General features: G+C 37.6%; 1 protein-coding gene across 1 annotated transcript; it reads right to left on the bottom strand.

Annotated features, from left to right (window-relative positions):
- Positions 1-7,691: 7,691 nt before the first annotated feature.
- Positions 7,692-19,569, bottom strand: LOC115926609 (tripartite motif-containing protein 5-like). The gene is made up of 3 exons (XM_030991472.1): positions 19,510-19,569; positions 15,249-15,404; positions 7,692-10,353 (listed from the first exon to the last, which is right to left on the bottom strand). The coding sequence occupies exon 3, from the start codon at positions 10,241-10,243 to the stop codon at positions 8,513-8,515; it is 1,731 nt and encodes a 576-aa protein (XP_030847332.1). The 5' UTR covers positions 10,244-10,353; positions 15,249-15,404; positions 19,510-19,569; the 3' UTR covers positions 7,692-8,512.
- Positions 19,570-20,768: the final 1,199 nt, after the last annotated feature.

Genomic DNA, 20,768 nt, shown 5'->3' on the forward strand with positions numbered 1-20,768 from the left:
TATTAAGAGTGCAGAAAGCAATCTCTCCCGTCTTGAATTCTTGCAAATAGTACATGGGATTCAATTCTCTCTTTATCCTGAAATCAGTGAGAATGTTTTTGATGTACTTGAGCTCTTTTGTGTACTGAACGATGCTCAGCAGACCCTGATCGTGCTTAACCCATGCAATGATAACAGAATCATCCTGATACACAGCGGGATAAGGGTTTTCATCAACCTTGCTGATGCTATGATTGATAGCACCAGACTCGTCGTCGATCACGTGTACCTTTCTACAGCCACCCTTAATCACAATCGCGTGACTGGATGTCATCGCAAACATCTGCCCTGGTTCAAATCCGTCACACGTTATCTCTCGTATTGCCTTCCCACCTTCTGGCTTAAATACCTGTATTTGTTTACATACATTGTACCCTACGAAGATGAGCCCATCCTTGCCTACAGTGAGACCGCCATCCCCACCATACTCATCATTCATTGTCTCAAACATTACATCAAGCTTTTCACAACGCTCTGTGTACAAGAACATTCTTCTCCCTCTCCCCCTGCCTCTCCCTTTCCCTTTCCCCTTCCAACCACCCCTCCAACTCCCCCTCCCCCTGTTATCATTGTCGCTTATAACGTATCCACCATCAGGCATGAAGTCTAAGGCATGAACCTGAACAGCTTTCAGAACGGTGTCTTGTACGATGCCCTCAGAAGAATAGAGGACTATTCCTCCCATGTAAAAACCAACAGCAATCTCATTGTTGGGAGAAATTGCCATTCCAGTCATGCAATCATCAACAGGCAGCGGTTCTTCGGTGCGCAGCACCCATTTGGACTCCTGTTGTCTTAGCTGGCCCAACTGGAGTCCATCCGATCCCTGAGGCCTGAAACAAATTCCTTCACCTTCATCAGCAATTCGTCTTGGCAGCTCCTCATTGGGCTCAATCTGGTGAAGAAGCTCTTCAAGCTGTTGAAACTGCGCTTTATGTGAGTCCAGAGCCTCTGTCTCGAGAGGAAAATTTAGACCATTCTTAATCAACTCCAGATCCTTCTTAACCTTGTCTATCTGTTCACGACTCGATTTCTCCATGTCTCCCAATGAAGTCTCAAGCTTTTCTAGCTGACCATGCTCAACTTCCTCTTCTAATACCGTCTTTCTTTCCTTCAATTTCTGAACTGATTCCTTAAAACTCTCATCTATTTCATCCTTGCGTTGTTCCTGTACGTTGTGCACCCTTTTACGCTGGTCTACAACGAATAAAGCATAGTTGTCAACCTCGCGTATCTTTGCATCCGCTTTAGATGCAAGTTCCTCAACGTTATTCGTTAGCTCAGTTTCATGTTCACCTACGTCCAGGATATTGTGAGCATCCTTTGCATGTTCGAACAAACCACACTTGCAGCACACGTACCTGTTACAGTCGATGCAAAAACATTCTTCAAGGTAGTTCGAATGTTGTCTACATTGGCTCCATTTTATTTGCATTGGATTGCTTTCCTTGTTACGGTGGGAATGACTCTTAGTCACCATATCTTCAACAATTGATCTGGCTGTTATATTTGATTGCAGTCTACCCACGTCTCCACCAGGAACCGAAGTCTCCCCTCTGCACGCAGGACACAACAGAACGTCTATGTCCCCATGGGACTCCAGGAGAGACTCAAGACAACCCTTGCAGAATGTATGGGAGCAGGTCAGGATCTTGGGGTCCTTGAAGAAGCTCAGACAGACAGGACACTCCAGGTTATCTGCAGCCTGCGTCGATGAAGTAGCCATCGTTGACAACGCAAGCAGACGACCTGTGAAAAAAGACACATCGGTGAATTAATTGGCCAACTCAATTAAAATGGCTTAAATGTTGTAATTAATAATAATAATATAGAGTTATACAGTGAAAATGTGAAAAACATAATGGAATACATGATTAATAGGGCTTATTCGGTCCATCATCATGAAATTACTTTACACTACTACTTTGGAACTTACCTTACGAATGATTTCGAGCGGCGACTACGCTTTCAGTAAGAGGCGTATGGTAATGCTTCATTCAGCAAAGCCGCTTTTTATGAGTATTATTTTGTGTTATCATGTGGGAATTTCCACTGACATTCATAACAGGAAGTAGTATGTTTAACATTTATACTGTTTGATTACGGTCATATGTATTTGTGCAATTCACTTATGCCATAATCGTGTTACGCGTACCTAATTATCTCTTATTCAACGTGCGATGTGTACTTTGAAACTCAACTTGGTGAAATATCTAAGCACATTGTTTGGAACATCATCATGTGTATCCCGCATATGTTTCCACTCTCATCCCACTTCTCTTTTCATTTCCTCCATCTCGTTTTCTTCCATTCTGATCTCTCACATCCTAATCTTTCTCTTGTACACTAAGCTTGTTTCTCCTCTCTTCAACCTCTCACCCCCTCATGTTTTCATCTTTACCTCATCTCTGCTCGATTCTTACTCCCTTCGACTTTCTCTCATTCTCACGAAAATTTCCTTGTTCTGTTTTGCTTAAATCAATCATATTCATGTCTATACATGTCTGTTTTGTAATTTATTATTCTCTTTTGTGATTCTATGTTAATACACCGTATGATGTTTGTTTGACACGTCTTATTCTTATGGAACAGGTAGAGAATGCTTTTTATACCAATTGTACTTTGTATTGTGCATGCCCGATAAATCAAACTGATACTGAATCTGATGATCGAGGAGCTATTGTTCAGATAACACCCTCTCTTTATCTGATTAGTGTGCCCCTTAATAGTATTTTTTGAAATATATTTATTCAGGATAACAAGATCAGATATGTATTGTAAATACAAAATCTGTTTTACATCATGGTCCTGAACAGGAAAAAAATGTAGTACACGGATTATCAGCGGGAGCCCCCCCCCCCCCCCCCCAAAAAAGAAGATAATTTTAATAGTAATAATAACAATATTCTGATACAGCTAGACAGGGTGTGCTAGTCGTAATACAAACCTTATCATTGACATCTTGGTTTTATAAATAATGGAGTAAAACGATCGATTTCTCTTTGTAAAAGAAAATTTACAAGTAGAAAGGAGTGGGAGGGGGGGGGGGGTCCGAGAAGTTAGAGAAGAGGTGAGGGCAGGAAAGGGTTCGGAGTAGATTGTGTGGTTTAATCATAACTTCAATTCTGTATAATAATATGTTATGAAATATTAAAACTCAAAATGTTCAACATTATTTTGATAAAAGCAATGCTTGTTCTAGTTCTGGGAAAAAATAACTTTGTAGTGCGGTGATATTTTCCTATCATGTAATTGTGGTATATTTTAGTCAAATTCTTGTGTGCATTTATGAACAAAGGAGTTCGTTTATTTATGTTTGTTTATCAAATGATAAAAACGCTGTTTTATAAATAAACTAGGACTATGGAAACAGATTTGCTTCTACAGTGTGAGTAAAAAAAAAGTTTACACCTAGAAAATTGCTAATTCTTTTAAGAATCATCTATGAACAGTAAATTATTATACATCTTATGAAAGAGTGTTTTATCCCAAATCATTTGGTATCATTTTCGTGTGGTATGTGTTCACGCTTAGATGAACAGGAGGCATTGTTTGCGAGAGTGCAAAAATCGACTTGCGCCAAAGTGATGCCTACAGTATGCATTATGTTGGGATTAGCGGAGTGAGAGAATGAATTGAATGTATCAAATAAAATGCATTACATATGCTTTTTGCAGAAGCTTTATAGATAGAAGTCTTATGGGAAATGAGACTCATAGAGACTAACTATTTATGCCCTTTTTACTTAAAAATGCACCTTTTCCCCACTCTAATTGGAGGGGCGAAAACAAATTCTTCTTAAAAGGGTGCCGTGACGCAAACAAAACAAAAACAGGTTGAACAATTAACACTGATCATATTTCTTCTTCGTCTCTCGGGTAACTCTTTGTTAGGATCCATACAGTACTATTATGCGCTTACAAAAAATATTATTATACAGGATTGAAATCATGAGTTTTTATTTTATTAAAACAAACAATATACGACTAACCCTCACCCTTCCTTTCCTCCTCTTTAACTCCTTGGACTTAACCCCTACCCTCTCCCCTCTTCTTCCTGATGGCTGACATTCACGCTTGCTGTTATAACCGCTCACATAGTATCATAAGAATATCATCAACAAAAGCTTCTATATACCTCCTGCATGGATTCTCTAAAATCATTACTTTTGATGACTCGGTCTTTTACTTCTTTTGGATTTTTTTCTCACACCAATGACACAGGACAAAGAACAACTTTCTGGATATTTCAGTGATCAAATTCATAACTCCGGTTTATTTCTTCTATCCCCTTTAAGAAAATATAATGAAATCAAACATAAACTTTGTAACATAATTTGGATGCAAGATGATAACTGACATAATTCCATAATAATAATCATGCTTTTATAGCGAATTACATTGGGATGTATCTATACTCTTAACAAATATAATAAAGAAAGTTACTTAATCTACTATGAAAGAATCACAAACCAAGTAAGGGGAATTAACTTCAATGCATACTAATACGATAATCTACAGCATGCATGAGAAACTAAAGTATATAAAACATTGATTTCCATTCCAATTAAAGGATACAAATGAGTTCTTAATAAGTACAGTAGATCTCGTTTATTGTATACATTATATGTGACACATAATTGTTCAAACATTTTGAATATTTGCACTAAACTTCTTAGTCAAACATAAAGCATATCAAAGTTTGTTAACTTCATTGTATAAGGTGACAAATAATTGTACAAACATTTTGTACATTTACACTAAACTTCTTAGTCAAACATAAAGCATATCAAAGTTTGTTAACTTCATTGCATACATAATGTGAAAAATAATTGTTCAAACATTTTGTATATTCACACTAAACTTCTTAGTCAAACATAAAGCATATCAAAGTTTGTTAACTTCATTGCATACATAATGTGACAAATAATTGTACAAACATTTTGTACATTCACACTAAACTTCTTAGTCAAACATAAAGCATATCAAAGTTTGTTAACTTCATTGTATACATAATGTAACAAATAATTGTTCAAACATTTTGTATATTCACACTAAACTTCTTAGTCAAACATAAAGCATATCAAAGTTTGTTAACTTCATTGTATACATAATGTAACAAATAATTGTTCAAACATTTTGTACATTTACGCAAAACTTCTTAGTCAAACATAAAGCATATCAAAGTTTATTAACTTCATTGTCTGTCTGTTAGACTGTTTTGTGTAATCTGCTTATTCATTTTTGTCGCGCCTTGATCGGAAGTTTCGGATACGTGCGCGTTATAAATTCATATTATTATTATTGTATACATAATGTAACAAATAATTGTTCAAATATTTTGTACGATTACACTAACCTTCTTAGTCAAACATAAAGCATATCAAAGTTTGTTAACTTCATTGTATACATCATGTAACAAATAATTGTTCAAACATTTTGTACATTTACATTAAACTTCTTAGTCAAACATAAAGCATATCAATGTAACGTTAACACAATTAATACTTAAATGGGTAATTTGAGTTTAAATTGATCATGAAATTCAACACATATCTGTGTTATTTTCACATCTTTGGATTATAGACTAAAATAATATTTCTTTTCCCCCTTTATACAGCGGGTGATTCCTTGCTTCCAGAATAGTGTGACGATGTTAGACTGGATGTATTCAAGCTAAATCATTGGTTTCTATTTCACTGTCATGTTCAGTCTGTTTACTTATGAACATAGTTCAGGTATTTATGTATGTATTCGTAACTATATATATATACATACCAAATATTTCAAACGTAATCATTTTATCGCTTGTATTATGGTTCAAATATAAGACATAAAAATGAAATGACACTCTCCAATTTTAACTTTTCTCAATAGATCCCTTCTCTTCCTCTCTCTCTCACTTCTCTCTGTCGTCTTCTTTAGTTTTTCAATTCTCATTTCTCTTTTTCTGTCTTTATCAGTGAAACATATTTGTTTATGTTTATTATCCATTCAAGGTGCAACATGTTTAACAATTCTTTTTCATTTCTAATTTTTTGTACCTTGTATTCCTTTGGACAATGTATTGTCTTCTTTTATAAAATTTGTAACTATGCAACTATGTACATTTTTTAATGTATCAGTCTTTGGACTGATTTACAAAGAAATTTCTTTCAATGAACCTAAACAAATGAATGAATAAATGAATGAACGAATAAATGAATTATAGATGTATTATAAGCATTAAAAAATAGATACAGGTACGAGAATTAGGGATTATACAGAGAAAGGACCTTAAGTATTAAAGTTCACTCAGTTCACAATTGATACGCATCGTTCCAGTGAACAACTATGGATACATAAAATTAAATGATGTCCTAAATTATAAAAATGTCCTTGAAACAAATACACAAAGAAAAAAAGAAAAAAAGAATTATGCCTTCAAAACCATTACCAATACATGCGTGAAGTAAACAAAACATGGACAATTTACATATCTATAGTACCTTGCATATCTTAAGGCCTACATTTCAGATACATTGTAATAATTTTGAGAAAAAAAATTAATTTAAGTCAATTTAATAGTACAAATATAATCCCCCCCCCCCCCTTAAGTCTGTAGGGCCTACTCTCTTACCATTTTGTAACACATTTGGTGGACCATACAAGTAGGAGACATCCCCGGTAGCAAACTGCTGTAACAAGCAAAACGAGAGGGTTATATTATGACCAACTTGTGAGAGTACGGGTTATCGTCCTGGTCAACCTTCTCGTGGCGGGGACTGCTAACCTGATGACTCGTACAACAGGGACAAACAGACCAGGGTGGCTATGAGAGGAGTGAAGTTAGGAGAGAAAGGAGGCTAAATAAAATACCCTTTTCGAACTGGCCTGATTTGTATCGGATGCATCCGGACGCATCCGATGAAACGGCCAGTATGAAAGCAACAGAGGAGAAAAAGGCGATTAAATAGCCGATGAAAAAAAGAGAAATAGGCGATTAAATTCTCCTGCTCAAGAGCAGGAGAAATTCTCATTCTATTGGTGTGACAATGATGAAATGGCCAGTATGAAAGCGTTCGGGAGAAAAAGGCGATTAAAACAGCGATTAAAATGGTCAAAGATCGCAGTATACGCGCGCTTTATCGTAACCAGCTGTGTTTGTTGACGTTTTGTTAAACATGCTGCATGCTAGCTAGATGGAGCGCGGGCTTAATAATTACGCAATAATTCTTCACTTCCGGTAAGGGCTCGCCACCGCGAGTGAATTTCACCGGCAGTTTGAAAGCGACAGGGAGAAAACGGCGGTTTCTCCTTTGTTTACATAAGGAGAATTCAATCGGTATTTTCATCGGTGTGAATCCGATAGAAGCCAGTTTGAAAGCAGTAAATTAGATGAATAACAAAAGACTGAGATACAACTACCTTATCAGAGAAATACGAAGGAAAACAAAAGGCTGCAAAAAACAAATGGATACGAGATCTATGCAAAAAAGTGGGAACCTCACGTCAGGCTATCCAAGGCAGTCTACACAACAATTAAACAAATCACCAAGAAATCTAACATCGGAAAACAGGTAGTGAAAAGCAAAGATGGACAAATCCTTACCGAGATGAAAGACATGAAAGAGAGATGGAAAGTAAGCTTTGAAGAACTGTAAATAACCAGAAACAAACAAATGGAGAAGCTACTAACATACCTCAGATGGCCAGCCTCGACCCAGTTCAAGACATTCTGCAAGATGAAGTAGAATACGCTGTTCGGAAACTCGCAGAAGAGAAAGCATCTGGATTTGACAGCATCACAGGAAAGGAACTCAAAGCTGCTGGGTCAACAGGTATCACCATACTCCACAAATTGTACAATAAAATATGGCGGGAAGAAACTTTTCCGGCTGACTGGGGAAAGGCCATAATAACTCCAATCTACAAGAAAAAGACAAACTAAATTGTGGAAACTACCGGGGTATTAGCCTCCTTAGCCATGCAGGGAAAAAGTTCAGTATCATCCTCCAGCAGAGAATCGTGAAGAAAACAGAAGAAGTGCTGTCCGAAGTACAAACTGGATTCTGTCCAGGACGCTCCACCGTGGACCAATTGTTCACCCTGAGACAAATGATGGAAAAACGCCGTGAAAGAAATCAGAGTCTCCTATGCTGCTCCATCGATAACGAAAAGGCATTCGACTCAGTCTGGCAGCGAGGTCTGTGGAAAGCAATGAACTTCTTTGGATATTCGTCAAAATATATACACCTAAATTATACTTCAAGCACTCTACCAACAATCAAGTAGCGCAGTCAGAGTGAATGGTGAACTTGTGTATGTTGGTGACGACTTTGAGCTGTGACAACGGGGACCATGGCACGCAAGAGAAGATAGTAATTATACGGTGCATTTTTTCCCACTTGACCTAGTAACAATCTTAAATGTTTGGGTTTTGTAAGTTTGTTAAACTCCACAGTCCACATCATTTTCATCTGCAAAACTGAAATTTACTCCCATGTCTGATGGAAGATGTAAAGCCTATCAGAAGTGCAGAAAGCAATCTCCCCCGTCTTAAATGCTTGCAAATAGTACCAAGCTCGAATAGGTTTGATTATCTTGAAATCAGTGAGAATGTTTTTGATGTATTTGAGCTCTTTTGTGTACTGATCGATGCTCAGCAGACCCAGACCCTGATAGTGCTTAACCCATGCAATGATAACTGAATCATCCTGATACACAGCAGGGTTAGCGTTGACGTTAACTTTGCTAATGCTATGAATGATAGCACCAGACACATCGTTGATCACTTGTACCTTATCCCAACTACTCTTAACGACAATCGCTTGACTGGATGTCAATGCAAACATCTGCCATGGAAGAAATCCGTTACACGTTATCTCTCTAATTGCCTTCCCACCTTCTGGCTTAAATACCTGTATTTTGTCAACTGTTCTGTGACCTACGAAGATTAGCCCATCCTTCCCTACAGTGAGACCACCAAGCCCACCTTTCGCAACATCCAATGTCTCAAACGTTACATCAAGCTTTTCACAAAGCTTAGTGTACAAGACAATTTTATTATTCCTGTCGCGTATGACGTATCCACCATCAGGCATGAAGTGTAATGCCACAATCTTAACAGATTTCAGAACGGTATCTTGTACGATGCCCTCAGAAGAATATATGACTATTCCTCCCCTGCTACAACCAACAGCCATCCCATTGTTTGGTGATATTGCCATTCCGGTCATGGTGATATTTCCACCAGGGAGGGGGTCTCCCGTGCGCAGAACCCATTTGGACTTCTTTTGTCTTAGCTGACCCAACTGCATTAGTCCATCCGATCCGTGACTCCTGAAGCCAATTCGTTCACCTTCCTCTGCAGTTCTTCTGGGCAGCTCCTCATCTGGCCCAATCTGGCTTAGAAGCTCTTTCAGCTGTTGACACGTCGCTTTATGCGAGGTCAGATCCTCTGTCTGGAGAGGAATATCAAGACCATTCTTAACCACGTCCCGAACCTTCTTAATCTGATCTATCTGCTTAAGACCCGACTTCTCCATGTTTCCCAATGAAGTCTCAAGTTTACCTAGTTCGTGCCCAACTTCATTTTTCAACACCGTCTTTCTTCTCTTCAACTTCTGAACTGATTCCTCAAAAGTCTCATCTATTTCACCATTAAGTTGTTTCTGTACGTTATGCACCCTTTTACGCTGGTCTACGACGAATGTAACATACTTGTCAACGTTGCGTATCTTTGCATCTGCTTTAAATGCAAGTTCCTCAATGGTATTATTTTGCGCAGTTTCATGTACGCCTGCTTCCAGGATAGTGTGAGCATCCTTTGCATGCTCTAATATGCCACACTTGAAGCAGACGTACTTCTTACAGTTAAGACAAAAGCATTCTTCATCGTCGGTTGGATGCTTTTGACATTTGTTCCATTTTTTTGGCAATGATTTGTCTTCTTGATTACAGTTGGAATGGCCCTGGGTCTCCACATCTTCAACAAGTGATCTGACTATTATGTTTGATTTCAGTCTACCCACGTCTCCACCAGGAAGCGAAGTCTCCTCCCTGCAAGTAGGACATAACAGCTTCCGATGAGACACTAGGACAGTCTCAAGACAACCCTTGCAGAAGGTATGGGAGCAGGTCAGGTTCTTGGGGTCCTTGAAGAAGCTCAGGCAGACAGGACACTCTAGGTTCTTATCGACAGCCTGCTTCAAAGAAGTAGCCATTGTGTCTGCCTCGATGTATCAACTTAGATGAAGAACGAAAAAACAATGCACATGTTTTCTTGTACGGGCTTGAACAGTCTATGCTTCTTGTCGACGTTTATTCGTAAGAACTGTAAATGACAAAGTCAAAACATTCGAAAAATAAGTATAACAGCATTACATTTGTACATTGGGTATCAGTCTTCGAAGAATGTAACAGTTAAGTGAGCTAAAGGTAATACATGTATGTCCCATTTGCAGGCCCAAAAAATGAAAAGGTTAAATTCCAACAGCATTTGAAAGACAATACATGTTTAATTTAGAACTTCCCTCAAAACGAAAGTGAAATTGACTTAAGTGATTGCAATCACCCAAGTAATAGTCTGATTTTCAGACCCTTTTACCGAGTGGTCGTACGTTTTGTGCTGCACAAAGATTCAATCAGTTTAATTTTGGCCAGCACAAGTAGTGGGTGATTGATGTAGACAAATGCACATGTACCTGTTACAGCTCATTTTATGTTTGTTGTTACCAAAGAAAAAAGATGCCAGTCATTCACTCAATAGCGTCTGACAGTATTCAGTGTTTCTTAGGAATAACCTTCATGCACATTGTGTACCAATAATACACTCATTGTTATTAAGTGACTCCACCAGAATGCTAAATTATACACTAAGAATAACAAGTGTGTGGTTTACATTATTAGGGTTGATTTAACACAGCCCAAAATATGAACTACACATCATAATGAGATAAAGTTATTTCAGTGAGGCACTTATAAATGCTTACCACTGTGCCTGCTTAGTGCTGACATCAATGATGGACCAGTTTACTTTCAACTTGATGCACATCTTGTTACAATTAACTTACAGTAACTAGTAATTAAGGCTCAAAATACACGGGGGTGATGAGCTAAATAATCGCCTTCGTCAGATTGCTCATGGGGGCGATTGTGGAATTATAAAATATATATTATCTGTTTTGTTAAACTTACACACAATATTGAGTTTCAACTTTCAAACCTTAAAGATAAAGTTAAGTTCTGGTCATGTGATTGCAATGTGAAAGAAACGTTGTGGAAAATATCAGAAAAGGTTGATCATCTAGCATATCAGTATTGGTGTGTACTGCAAGGTGAGAGAGGGCCTACTTAACTTAAAGCCCAAGTCCACTCCAAAAATAACTTACTTTCAATAGAAGCAGAAAAATCAGACTAACCAATCAAAATAATTCTGCGCAAAATCGGATAACTAATGAGAAAGTTATGAATTTTTAATGACATTAAAAACTTTGAAAATCACTAGACAAATTGGCAAGTCACTCATGAGTCTGTGACGTCATGTCATCCCTATCCACTAATTATTTTCTTTATATTGATGATATAAATTTCCTATTTTCTCCTTAAGAATCTTATTTCTTTACACCAGCTCCAAGTTAGATTAATAGTAATATGTTTTTGTGTGGATGCACTAATATATAGTAATTTTTTTCAGTTAAATCATGAAAAATGTGAATTTTGATAAACTATTTATATAAAAATCAATAATTTGGATATACAATATTCACAAAATAGTATTAATTCTTCAAAGTTCCTAAAAAGATTTTGTGAAATGTCATGCACGGCACGCAATATGATACAAATCATATAACCTGGGCAAGGGCATGGGGAAATCAAGTTTGGGGGAATAAAAAGGGAAATTAATGGGATTAAACCATATAGAGCAATTGATAAATAGTGAGGACATGACGTCACAAACTGATAACCATCTTGGCAATTTGTGTTCTGATTCTCATTGTTAAAAAATTCATAACTTTCTTATTAGTTATCCGATTTTGCTCAAACTTTTTTTGATTGGTTTGTCTGATTTTTCTGCTTTTATTGATAGTAAGTAATTTTTCGAGTGGACTTGTCCTTTAAGTGCAACTTAAGTGCAATGGCAATGCCAATACGTGATATTAGATAATAGATAACACACTATATATTTAAAGGGCCACTCTAACCCAACATAGCATTTCAAAACATGATTTACACCTCTACTTATTGATATTCCAGCCTCTGATTTTTCAGAAAATCTCTAAATTGACAAAAAATGATAATAACCATCCATTTTTCACAGTTCTCACGCTTGCTGGGCTACGCCCCTCGAAAAAAGTTAATACGGTCACGTGGCCTTGATGACGCATTTGACGTCATTGCGGGCATATCCGATTTGTCCTACAACTAAGGATCTTGCATTAGGAATGACGAAATTGCCAGAAACGTAATGGAATTATCAAGTGCATATTATTTTTCGGAATTTTTTTTCCCCCCTCCAATTACTATCATAGTTTGCCTTTTTAAAGACATGTTTATGCCTCAATCACCCTCCTTTTCACCGGAGAGGCGCCTGCATTGACGTCAAATGCGTCATCACCGAAACTGATAACCTTGACCACTTCATATTTAAAGCTACACTCAAACCTCACATCTTCCTTCAGACATTTAAATGCTAACTTTATTGGAAGAGCTCGCGCCTTTGAATGTTTTTTGAAACAGATAAATGGCGCCATACAAATGCTGTGAATCAACATCAACATCATCACCTGGGCTTTTTTCTGAGTGTTCTGAGTCGTCATTGTTAAAGCTAGATAAAAACTAATTTTTACATAGTGCGCTTTTCTCGAAAGGTGCGTTGACTAGTCTCCCACATCAGTTTTAATAGAATTTTAGTTGCTTAAATTGAAATTATCAAAATAGAAACAGATTAAAAATAAAATAAAGCTAGTTTTTTGGTAGTCTTGCAGATCAGGTGCTAATAAGAATCATATCAATTAACATATTCAATACATATTCAAAAATGTCAAATAAAAATAATATCCAATTCTTTTTATGTATAGAATTCATTTGTTTAAATAAATAAACGGCTGATATGCAAGACTAGTTAAACACCTTTATTTGACATTTTTAAATATCAAAGTAAATTATTTGATTGTTTTTGTTGTTATTTATTGATTTAATTCTTACAACGCCTGATCCGCAAGATTACTTAAAAAATACTTTTATTTAATTTGTAATCTGTTTCTATTTTTATTATTTGAATTTATACGACTTAAATTTCTATTCCTTAAATTATACTATAAACTACTGATGTGGAAGACTAGTCAACGCACCCTTTCGGCGAAACCGGGAGGCGTATTTTTTTTTCCGTACCGCTAATGCGTCGCAGAGGTTATTTCGACGACTTGAATAGAGGCAACATCCGACACACACGTACACAATGAAGCGCGCCGCACTGATCTTGTCACGTTTTCAGATCATAACACATCACCCGACAGTGCCGATGGTTATCTAAGGTGGTTATCTTTGGTTTTAGGGGTTTAAATTATTTTCGATTGCTAATTTCAGCTAAACCCTTTCCTATTCATAAACCCTACCCCCAACCTTAACCTTAAAAACCTAGACTAAACCAACATACCCTGACTAATCAAACCTAATCTTAATCCTAGAATTTGATCAGTGCGGCGCGATTCAGTGTGTGTGTCAGATGTTGCCTTTATTCAAGTCGTCGAAATAACCTCTGCGACGCATTAGCGGTACGGAAAAAAATACGCAACCGGGAGGGGGTTGGGCTTCGGACGAATGGTCGCATTCCAGTCAACGCGACGCGACACTCCCAACGCACCTTTTCGGCACAACCGGGGGGAGGGGGGCTTGGGCGAATGGTCGTGTTCGAGTCAACGCGACACAACGCGACGCTACCGTGACCCTTTCGGCATAAGCCTTTTTGGAATCACCAGATTTCAGAGGGTTCACGCTTTATACAACGAAAAACTTCTCCATGTTTCGGTCCCTGCGCAATCGCCGCTAGCTCCAGCAGATATGGGGCGGCAGCATGCACTCCGGTACTACCGGCACGGTATAGCCGCTACTGACGTTCGAACCCCACTGAAAGCTTCTTTTTTATTACAATATGGCGGCCTCTAGAAACCGTAAAATTCGAGCGAGAAATCCTGCATACTAATCAGACTTCCATAGTTCCATTTCATTGGTTTAAAGTTTGAAAGTTGAAACTCTATATTGTGTAAAAATTATAACAGAAAAGGTAATCTTTATTTTATAATTTCACAGGGGCAATTTTTTATTTTGCAATCGCCCCTTAAGCAATCTGATGGGGGCGAATCGACCGCCCCCGCCCCCCCCCCCCCCCCCCCCCCGGCGCTAACTCGGACCAAATGACAACTCGGCCCAGCTGCCAAAACGGTCAATTTTTGTCATTTTACCCTAACCCTAACTCTAACCCTGCAAAAACGGTCAATTTGCAGCTGGGCCGAGTTGTCTTTGATTGGTCCAAGTAATCCTGACTCCATACAGATACTCAAGAATGCGCTTTAAATGTGTGGCCTAGAACACACACAATCATACACGTGTTCCAGGCCAAGTTTGACGATTTAAGACAAGATTTAAAGGGATAGTTGAGTTCTGTTTTCAGATTGCAAATGCCTTCAAAAGTTCAAAGTGCATGGTTATTTGCTCTTATTCTCATCTATGACATTTCTAGTGCCCTTTTAGAACCTTAAATTGCTATGAAGTAGTTTTAGACCCAAAATGTGTGAAATTAGCTAATTCGATCATACCCATTCAGCTCCACTTTCAAAATAATACGGTGACCGTTAATTAATTATTAATTAAAAGTAACAATACATGGGCGGGCTGGTTGTGCGTAATATAACGAACACGAAAATGCTAACAAAAAAGTGGAGCTGAATTGGTATGATCGTATTGGCTAAATTTCACATATTTGGGGGTTTAAAATTACGTTCATAGCCATTTTAGGTTTTAAAAGGGCACTATAAATGTCATAGATAAGAATAAGAGCAATAACCATGCACTTTGAAGGCAATTTCGGTCTGAAAACAGAACTCAACTATCCCTTTAAGTTACCACAAAGGCATAGAGATATATATGTTATTATAATCAACCTCAAAAGACTTAAGTCTGATCAGAATACCATTAATTTCAAGATGCTTTACTCTAAATTTTACTTACATCATTCAACTGATGAAATGCGTAAGGGTTGATGCCTGATGGTAAGCAATGTTCTTGAATCATCAAACATTTATGCACAACATGTCGCTAGCGGCTTTGATCATGGAGTGTAGACTGTTACAGCCATTGCTCCTACTCAAGCAGTAATCACACGACCTGCACAAAAAACAACATCGATGAGTTAAATAAATTGACCAACTCAATCAAAAATGTTAAATATTTTGTAAATACTTAATAGCTGGCTAGTATTGCACTGAAAAATGTGAAACATAAAATACATTTTCCATGATTAATACTAGGGGGGTAGGGGAGACTCAGGTTAGTTGAGCCATTTTTTACCAGGTCACCTGGTGCCCTTGGGTAATGTTTTTTAAGGCTGTTTGGGGTGGGATTGAACGAGCAGTTTGTTAGGCATATTATATCTGTATATTACGAAAACAACACTTTTGATTTTAGAGCCAGGGATATTTTAAAAAAGTGGTAAAGTGGCTCAATTAACACCAACACGCAGGTTAGTTGAGCCAGGATGTCAGGATAGTTGAGCCATGCATGTAGATCAATGGCATAAATCCATGTTTGTGACACTTTTCTAATATTTTTTAGTAATTTTATTTTATTCCTGCAAAAGTGTAATACAAACAAAAACATACAATTGAATAAAATAAATACACCCACTTGCAAACATACACACACACACAACGCACAATTTCACACAAGCACACATACACATACACAAACACACTTGCAAATACTGGCTCAACTAACCACACACACATCGGCTCAACTAACACCACACCCACCATTTTGAAGTCATCGTGGTGAAAAGTGAAAGTCATACTAGACACAAATCAAATAATAAGGAATACAATGCAGGCGCGGATCCAGGAATTTCTTGCCGGGGGGGCACACGGGGGGAGGGGGGGGGGCACCGTGTGGGAAAGAGAACATATATATATTTTTTTTTTTCCCAAAAAAAAGAGGACACTTTTTTTTTTTTTTTTGGTCACGAAATTTTTAAATTTGACATTTTGCTCCGTTGGGGGGGGGGGGGGTAAGGTCACCTTTTTAGGTCAGCCATTGGCATATATATACATATATTTATTTTTTTTTTTTTTTTTAATAAAATACATTTTAAAAAACAAATTATTTTTGGCCGGGGGGGCACGCCCCTTTTTTTCTGTACATTTTGGGTGAATTTAGGGCTGATTTTAACATATTTTGCTTGGGCCGGGGGGCACGTGCCCCCTGTGCCCCCCCCCCCCCTGGATCCGCCACTGCAATGATACTCCTTTCAACTGTATCATGATAGTCAGTTAATTCTATAAGGTGTAGAAAATATGAGGACATGTCCACTTTTCACGGAATTCACTTCGACCAGCAGAATTTTGTTGATGTACAATTTACACAAGTTTGTAGTCTGCATCCCTGTGTCAAATTTAGCACATGTGTTCCCGTACCATAAGGAAACACCACATGGCAGCATTTAATTTTTTTAATGGTCATGGTTTATTTTAGAGGGGGTGGCTCAACTAACCACCGGCTCAACTAACCTAAGTCTCCCCTACCTATATTTGGTTTGGACGGGGGTGTGCCGCTCAAGCCTCGAAACCCCTACCCATTAATAGGGATCATTGTGGTGCATTTCTCTCGAAAAATACCGATATTGCACTAATCTCAGGTGTGTTTCGGGTATTTGCAAAAATGGACCAATTTGTAATGGTATTTTTGTTAAAAGTAGTACCCATGTTCAGGGATTTTTTGTGAAAAAGTGACCCGTTAGAGCTGCACACCCCCATATGTCCTAAGGCCATGTAAAAAATATACATGTTTAGCGTCCCAGCCCGCTTCCTTTTTGGGGGCCGCCCCCTATTTTTTTTTTTTTTTTTTTGTTGAAAATTTTTGAATTTTTTTGATTTTTTGATTTTTTTTTGAAATTTTTTTTTGAATTTTTTTTTTCAAAGGAGAAAAACACTGCTAAAATGGATCTATTTCTGATTTAAAAAAAAAAAAAAAAAAATGTCGGCGGCCATCTTGAAAAATAGCCCGAATGTCAGGGAAAATGTACCGAGCGGCCATTTTGAGCGGCCATTTTAAAATAAAAAATAAAAAATAAAAAGGGCCTCCTCCTTCCTATTTTTCGAAAAAACAGGACGCTAAACATGTTTTTTTTTTGGGGGGGGCCTAATATGTGAGTACCCCCTCCCCTCCAACCCCCCCCCCCCCCCCCAGGGGGGGGGGGGCCTTTACCGGTACAAGTACAACCAGGGGCGGCGATCCCGTGCAAAAAGAACTGTATTGCAAATACTGACTAAAGGCAGCAACAAACTTTTAGGCTCTGGAGGGCCCAAGAGGGCAGCGTTTAGACAAATAAAAATGCAAAAATCTATAGTCGCTCGGTATATAGCTACACCCAGGTCACATAGGGCTTCAAAGTGTACAGTTAAGTAAATATTGTGCAAAGTGAAGTGTGAACATGTAATGTAAGGCCTTTAGTGGTATAGCTAGGGTGCTAACTAGTCTGCAAGCACAAACCCTGGTCAGTCGTAAAAGTGAGTCTGCACTATAAGACTACCATAGGCCATGTACTGTAGCTGCTCCTGACACAACCAGTAGGTAGCTGGACTAGACTTCTCTCAAGGCACAATGATTTTTTGATTAAGTGTCAAATTAGGGTCTGTGCCTGCAGACTAGGTGCTAACATAAAAGAACACGAGGAGAAACAACAGTTGGTTGCAATGATAGTGTCAAGACGTGAAAAGGCCATTCAATAATAATAAACACAGAAACAATAATAATAAACAACATAGTACATACTGTATTCATCAACGCAAATAATCTTTACCCGTGATAACATTGCCTCCTCCAATCATTATCTAGGTACTAGGTAGTATAAAAGTAATCGTAATAACTTTTATTTTTTAACTATTAGACATTTCATCTCTAAATCCCTTTCATCATTCATGTCTATTATAATAATCAAAATGACTAAACCGCTGAATAACTACATGTATTTACAGAATCATTCATAACGAAGTCTTTCTTATGAATCTAAAATCAACTTACTAATAAATTCCAACACATATCATAATTACCTAATTGAATTGGTGAAGCAACATCAGTCTAATTAACGGACTGTTTTCTTTCCTTTTCTATTTAAAAGCACAGGTTAGATAATGGATTACTATAGGGAAAATATCAAACATGGTTCAGACTGATTAAAGTTAACTCTCAAAGTCTCAAGCTTGGGGTGAAGTCTCACAAGTGAAAACAAGATGGCTACCCTGATTCTAAAAAAGTTAATAGTCAGCATAATTAAATAACGATCCTCTCCAAAAGGGAGGGTGTAAAAGGAATTCTCTCCCTATGCCATACAGTACATGCATTTTATAACCAGGGGGAAACAAAGAACACCTTCTCCCAAAACAAAGTTATCACTCTCTTCACTGACTATTCTACTTCTCAGCCTCTTTATGGCTGAACCGTAGTCTTAACAGCGCATTACCTATCACATTCCCCTTTTTTCTGCATGACACATTGCATTAGAAGTAAATAGCTAATGTACAAAAGAATCTATAAATACTTAGCGGGTCTGATTAATCAGACTAACCCTACTAGAAGGAGATTACTGGTCTCCCCGCTGTCCAACCACATGGTCGTTATCTCTATCTAATCTCTCTCTCTCTCTCTCTGCAAGCGCGGGAGTTTATGTAGGCCTATGTCCAGTTTACATCTGAAATGTTTACATCTTTAACACACTGACATGCTCACAATAACTATGGGTTTGTTCACATATACCTCCAAATGACTATAGCTACTTTCACATTCAATGTCAACTTGATGACACAACACACCCTATAATGGTCCAGGATGGACCTATTCACATCTAAATCATTATCCGCTTGAAGTTTGCCTACGCTTATATTGTTGGTTATCGATATGTACATTTTCAGCATTAATGTATCCAAACTACTCAAACCTTTCTATATACATGCTGTACTTCATTATCTAAATGATTACCAACAAGCTCTGGGTTGTAATAACAGTGATTTTGATACAGATGTAGATTCTATCCGAAATACCAACTGAAGTGAAGCACTCATCCAACTCTCACATATCCATCTCCCAAAATGCATCCTATTATCAAGAATTACATGCATGGTATATGAACAACTTGTATTTAAATGATTGTATTTAAATAAGTGTAATATCATAATTGTATACAAACTAACATATGATAAAAGGTAGGAATAAATTGTCTTACCTAAAATAAAATAACACGGGGAGAAACAGTGGTTGGTTGTGATGCAGCTATAGTGTCAAGACGGAATGGCACATGGTCATAACAATCACTCATTTAGTCCCTCCTCACATGGTGTCCTGGACTCTTCCATTCCTTGGGCGGGGTTTGTGAGTCCTCTAAGCTGGAAAGGGGCAAAGGCTTTCCCACTTTGATTGCATAATATACTGACTGATCTATACTGTACGTATGGTAGCTTTGTATCAGAGACGTAGAGTCTCTACCCAAAAGTAAAAGATACAGTATTGATACAAGTATATATATATATTTTTTAAAAAGAGGATACAAATTTCTACAAAATTATTCTTTTGCAGGGATCACAAATCAAATGTTCATTTTCACTAGCTGGTGTGTGAATCATTTGTCAAATATATCAATGTACCTTGAAGTGACTAAAAAATAAAAAAGACAATTTCAATACAAAAAAAAAACTATTTGTGTTAATAGGATCCATACAGGACTATTATGCGCTTTGAAACATGGTATTAAAGGGTAATCCAATCTTTATAATAAGTTCAGAATCAGATTGGCGAAAGGTTAAATCAAACGAACAACTGATAAGGCAGGTGCGATTGTTTGACAAATGGGATCACTAAAGCTTTGCGAATCTTGCAAACTGGCTATTTGGTCAGTGGATTGTGACGTATTCATGGACAACTCCTCCGTTTGTCTTGTTATAAAATATCATTAATTTCTAGATTTTTTTTCCTCCAAACCTGAAAGTCCCTTTTCCCTTGGGGGCACTCCTCAAATATAGTATGGATAGCATAATATCATATGTCCTCTAGAAAGAAAGATAACTCCCGAGTCCTACATTGTGAAAAAAAAAAACATAAACATTTTAGATGGAACGTTTGTTGGAACAAATAGGAAGTCGTCCGACACTACATCACAGTGATATAACATATTTAGCCAATTTGAAGTTCCCTTACTATACAACTTTCAACAATTCATAACTTTTTTGTCCGATTTCATTCAAAGCTCCAAAAGTGTGCTTCTTTGCTTTTTATTATATGAGTTTGATATCAAAATTAGCAACTCCCTGGAATTTTTGAGAAGGAAAAGTTAATATCCTTTTGTCAATGACGAAGAAAAGGCAAGTAGATTGAGTTTAAAGGCCATCAGTATTTGATGAAAAGTCAGAAACGAGACTGTACCCCCACCCTTCCTTTCCTCCTCTCTAACTCCTTGGACTTATCCCCCTACCCTCTCCCCTCTTCTTT

Source organism: Strongylocentrotus purpuratus, unplaced genomic scaffold (assembly GCF_000002235.5).
Source record: "Strongylocentrotus purpuratus isolate Spur 01 unplaced genomic scaffold, Spur_5.0 spur5_scaffold_2, whole genome shotgun sequence".
NCBI lineage: Eukaryota > Metazoa > Echinodermata > Echinoidea > Camarodonta > Strongylocentrotidae > Strongylocentrotus > Strongylocentrotus purpuratus.